This window comes from Gordionus sp. m RMFG-2023, chromosome 2, assembly GCF_954871325.1.
Source record: "Gordionus sp. m RMFG-2023 chromosome 2, tfGorSpeb1-WG-v2, whole genome shotgun sequence".
Classification (NCBI taxonomy): Eukaryota; Metazoa; Nematomorpha; class Gordioida; order Chordodea; family Parachordodidae; genus Gordionus; species Gordionus sp. m RMFG-2023.
The window spans coordinates 54880114-54885670 of record NC_088776.1 but is presented as its reverse complement, the minus strand read 5'-3'; the positions used below and the strand labels follow the sequence as shown (position 1 = coordinate 54885670).

The 5557-nt window shown below is 25.9% G+C and overlaps 1 protein-coding gene across 1 annotated transcript; it reads right to left on the bottom strand.

Moving 5' to 3' along the window:
* Nucleotides 1–4685, bottom strand: LOC135923868 (eukaryotic translation initiation factor 2 subunit 2-like). The gene is made up of 10 exons (XM_065458850.1): nucleotides 4612–4685; nucleotides 4271–4352; nucleotides 4176–4231; nucleotides 3876–3996; nucleotides 2814–2911; nucleotides 1981–2129; nucleotides 1512–1568; nucleotides 1200–1285; nucleotides 603–800; nucleotides 1–143 (listed from the first exon to the last, which is right to left on the bottom strand). The coding sequence occupies exons 1-9, from the start codon at nucleotides 4624–4626 to the stop codon at nucleotides 604–606; spliced, it is 861 nt and encodes a 286-aa protein (XP_065314922.1). The 5' UTR covers nucleotides 4627–4685; the 3' UTR covers nucleotides 1–143; nucleotide 603.
* Between the last annotated feature and the right edge of the window lie 872 nt (nucleotides 4686–5557).

The window sequence follows — 5557 nt, the reverse complement described above, 5'->3', positions numbered from 1 at the left end:
TCTTAACCAAGGTTTTATTTTAAATTTATTAGCAACATTGTAGAAATGTGTATAAATAAGAATAAAACATAAAATTAAATATAATAAATGTCCAGGTGATATAGCGTCATTTTGTACGATAAGGCCATTATCTCGAATAGAATCTGTTGAATAATAAAATATAATTGTTATGAATAAAAAATGTTATGGAATTTAATAAAAAAAATTTAAAATTAAAGTGTAAAAATTTTAAATCTAGCATATTGTTTCAGTTTGTTTTAACTCACATTTAAATAATATATTGTAAAGATAAACCTTAGTATAATTAATATTCCATTTATTAGATATTAAATAAAGTATTTAAGGTAGTAAGGTAAGTTTGAAATGGTTAAGTGCGATAAGATAAGAATTAATTAAAAGGTTTTTATATAGCAAAATGTAAAAGGAGATAAATGAGAGAACCAAGAATTTTGTAGTTTTTTAAAATATATTATGCTAAATCAACCTCTCATTCTAGAGGGGGAGTGGGGTAAATGATGTTTAACACTACGGATAATCTATTACAACCAAGACCAAAAATATATAAGATGATAGTATATAAATTTGTAAAAAAATGCATATACATTAAGCTGGGGCAGTCTGAGCCATGGCAGTGTTGGCGCGAATTGCGGCTCGTTTTCCAGTGACGGCTTGGAAACCAGACTTGATGGCGGCGACCGAGCAGCGAGACCCACATCGCTCGCATTGTAAAAAAAAGAGACGTGTCTCTTTCTGCAGAAGCGTTTCAGGACTATGACATGTGTGACATGTTACGTATTCCTCTGTTGACATATTTAATTTTTAAAATCAAATTAATAAATGGTTTTTAAATTAATCTTCTTCAATCATAGTAGTCAATCAATTTTTTAGAGTAAAAAAAAATAGTACATATGTTTTTTAAAAAAATGCCATTAACAAATGCTCAATAATTTTTGGGTTAGTTTCTCGTAAAGTTGCTTTCTTTGTAAATAAATATATGAGTGCATTCGTTCTTTCCTTTTCTACCATTTTTTCCCCTTCATTGAATATTTGATTGACTTATTTGAGAGATTTGGACAAGTAAAACGTTTATATGAAATATACAAATTATTTGGTGCCCATCTAAAAAAAGGAAGAAAAAAAGAGACTTATCTTGATGCGATTTTAGCATCTTAAAAAAATCATTTAAAACGTGATCAAACTTATGTAACGTCTCAAGATATTTTCGATCTGTTTTTGCTGGAATTTCCCTTTGATAATTAGTTGATTGTTGCCATCTACCGAACCACTTAAGACATAAAAAAAAGAGTTATGATGTAAAAAAAGAAAAAAAAATAGTTTAATTAATTAGAAAATGGCTAAGAAAAATAATCCCTGTACAAGGGAAAAGTTGTTTAGACAAAGTGATAATTAAAAAAATTCGAATTTTTTAGAAAAGGTTTGATTTGACTTTAAGTATTATGACATAATAACTTCTATAAATATATTTTTTTTCTAAAAAAAAAAAATGTCACCTGGTTCCCAATTCAGAAAGTAAAAAGGCCAATAAATGTTTGGGTTGTCTGTGCAATCTATAATATAAAAATAATATATAAGTTTAATATATTTTATTCATTCACTTAACACGTTGGACTACAACCAATTCTGAAATCGCGTGTACACCGGATAAAAAAATTATCAAAAATTAATTTATAATTTAAAATGAGTTAATTTTAAGCAAAAATTTTCTAACAATTTGATAGTGTAGAGTTCAATTATATTTTAAAATCAACCTAAAAAATAAGCTAAAATTCGCCAATATTAGCTTATGCTAAATTAGGAGATCACTATAAATTTCACCAAGACAAATGGGATAATTTGATTAAAAATTAGGGCAGGCTGGAGAATAATTTATATCACAGACCGAACACTAAAGAGTGAAAATATTTTTTAAAAAATAGAGATATATATATAATCGTAACAATTTAAGGAAATGATTTATACAATTTGCAAATATCGTGGAAATTAACGAATGAAGTTTTTTTCGTTCCGACGCGGACAACTTGCGGAGGCTTCATAACGAGACGTTTTTTTTCTCCAGCTACCAAGTCTGGATTTTTGTCTCTCATTATTTCGAATACTCGCAGTAAAAGCTTTAAAAAATGGAAGTTTAATTCATTAACATATATATTTTAATAGAATTATTATCCAGTTTATACCAAGTCTTTTTTTCGAGGAAGCAAATCAACACCCAAAACATAATTTAAAAACAATTTTTTAAGTTTTTTATTAAAAGGTGTTTGCTTATTTTTTATTAAATAAACTTTATATGTATGAGCCCTCGTAGAAGTTATCGAATATTAACTTCCATATTCTGAGCATAGTTTTCAAGTTAGAAACATGCTTATCTATCTAGAAAGAGTTTTTTATTTCTTTTGCACTGTATTAATAAATGAATATGATCCACCTGCATAATGGCAAATAGAGATTCACTATTGTAAAATGATTTTGAATTAAATAAATAATAAAAAATGGCAGGTCAAATTGGATGGAGAAAAGATAATTATAAAATTTGTTCTGCGATAATATCAAATAGTTTTGGAACCAATAAGATAAAATCAATATTTTAATTTAGATTGTTTAAAAAACATCAGTACACCCTAGAGTGTGTAAGATCGAGCATTGTATAAAATAGTTATTAATTAAAATCAGATCAAAACACTGATTCAAAATATCACCTTGTGGCATGATAGTTTAAGTTGAGGTGGCCATCTTAGATAGTTTTATAAATGATGGCAAGTTAGATTGAGTTTATGGTTTATTTAATATTTAATTACTTCATCATAGGTATAATCTCTGTCTGTATTTGACCAGGATGATGTGACATCATCCTCATTTGCAAATGTACTTGCTTCATGTGTATCTTCATCTAAACCTAATTAATTATAAAATTAATGTTTGGATGAGACTTATATTCTATAAAATATGATATATATGTACATTTTTGATAAATTTTGATTTTATGAGCTTTAAATTTGATTTTTTTTCAAATACTATTGAGAGAAATGCATCCACAGGCTTTTCAGGATATCCCCACTTTTGTAGAATCAAATTTAATCTTACAAGGGTGTCATTAAAACAGTTCCATCTTTTAATAAAAACTTGGCAGGAGGTATAAATGAGTTGAAACCCCTTATTTTGAATTTTTAATTAACCAAAACAAAAATTTATTTATTCAAGTTCATTATTTTCTTTTTGATGCAAAATAGCTCTGGGCCATGCAAAATTTTTAGTGGTCAGGGCATGAACTAGACAGTCCTTAAAGCCCCCATATTTACTTAATCTTAAAAAACCATAAAATAAAAAGATTCAACCCTCTTAAAATGGGTTTTATGAATAAGGAGCTTGGAATGTGAAACAGCTAATTTAAAAAAAAACAAATTTGTTCAAGTTTATAGTTCACTAACAAAAATCAAATACATTCCCTTCCCATTCAACTTACATTTACATAAAAAAATATATTCAAACCCGTAAATACATTCATTCAAATCTATAAGTATTTTTTAAAATGTGGTTAATATAAATAAATGCCAAATACCATCATTGCTAACTAATGGATTCAATATTTTAATTTACATTTATATATTTTATCCATAACTGAGATTGCATTAGTCTTGTCAAATAGGCACATTAAAACATGTCACATATATCTAATAGGCATTGATGTGGGTTATTTTTTGGCTTTTTTCAAGCTATTTTTTATGCAAAAATCTTAAAAACAGAGGTGATAGTTTCTTATTAAAAACTTTTTCTAGCCATCATTTTAGAATCATCCCAAAATATTTTTAATTAGAGCAATTTTACATAACTAGATTGTATTATAAAAACTATATTTTTACCATTCATGTGAAGATTATCTTGATCATCAAATGTGACAACATTTTTCTTTTTCTTCTTTTTCTTTAAGGATAAATCAAATATATCTGTACCTTCAGCATCCTCTGCATTGTTTAATGTTTCCTAATAAGGAAAAAATAAAATGCACTCTAGTATCTATAATAATTTTAGGGAAACTAACCCACCCAAGTAAACCTGAGTAATAGTTACTAAATTCAAATGTAACATATATTAATTTAATAAGAAATTAATTCCATTAAAATAATTAAAATATAAATTGATTATAAAAAGAAATTACTAACTGGTAAAGCTTCACTAATTTCTTCCATATTAAATGCATTTTTTGGTTTATTATCACCTAAATAAACAAATATAAAAAAATTTTGAAATAATTTACTTTCAATTTTAAGGTCATCACCCTGAAGCTCTAGAGATATATCTTTCTTTTTCTTCTTCTTTTTCATGATAGGGTTAAAGAGCTAAAATATATTTTTTGTATGATTAAAATTTTGGAGGTTTCACAAACATTTGGTTAAATATATATTATTATTTAATAAATTCTCTATATTAAACAAAAATAATGAGGTATAAAACTTTTAAAATAGTTATTATAAATTATGATGCAATAATTAAATATTATTTTTAATTAACTTGATAAGAGTAATATATACATATAAATCATTAGAGTTATAAATATTTATAGAAAAGTTATTATTATAAATAAAATGTAATGAATACCATATCTTCTTCCATAATTGCAATGAATATAAAATTAATAAAATTGAAGAACTTTTATTTTATTTTTTACGCCACTAGTAAAATTTGTGATCTTGAATAATATTTGAAACACTTAAATTTGGATTTATTATAGTCGTATTCTTTTAAAGGACATACTTTTTTTATTTAAAATTAGTTTTGTATTTTGTTTATTTTATCAAAAAGAAGAAGGGCAATCATTTTTTATGAGAATATTGTAGAAGAGGGGAGATAATTTATAATTGCAGATTTTAAAAATCATTCTATGGATTTAATATTATTAATTTTTTATGAAAATTGAAATATTTTTTTTGATAATAGAATTTTACGAAATTTGAAATCAAAGGTAGTCTTAAATAAAATTGATTAGTGTATGAGGATAGTTCTTTTTAAAATAAAATTTGTAAAGGGCGACCCAATACGTCCACTAAGGTAAGCTAGACTCCTAGGTAGGTAGAAATCAAAAATTTTAAAAATATGGGGGGGGGGGGGGGGGGGGGGGGTGAAAAGAAAAACCAAGACGTACTATCTAAATTTCTCATATATAAAGACGCGGAGTTACTCTAATTTTGTATAAATTTTGAAGGCTAAAATATTGGAAAATAAAATATGAGGAACTAGAGAAGGCGTTTACACAGTTTTAAGGATCTGATACATTATTGTGCTAACAACTATAGGTGCTTTACTATAGGTGCTTTACCAAATGAATTGATATACTAATAATCACTTCTAAGCTAATTGAGTAAACGAAAGAAAGGAAATATCAAAGCAACAATTTATTAGGTTAATTCAGAAGCACAATTTAAATTCGGTATAAACCATTTAGCCTTTTTATTTCATACTCATATCGTTCAATAAACCTTATTTTAAATGATGCGGGTAATGATATAGAATGAACATTTTTAACATATTATACAAAGCTCATATA

Bases quoted from the DNA above. Each gene is read 5' to 3' on its own strand.
- LOC135923868 (XM_065458850.1), bottom strand. The intron at 3,997-4,175 runs GTTAGTAATTTC...TTTCCTTATTAG, and splicing joins AAATTAGTGAAGCTTTACCA to GAAACATTAAACAATGCAGA. The intron at 2,912-3,875 runs GTAAAAATATAG...ATAATTAATTAG, and splicing joins AGATAATCTTCACATGAATG to GTTTAGATGAAGATACACAT.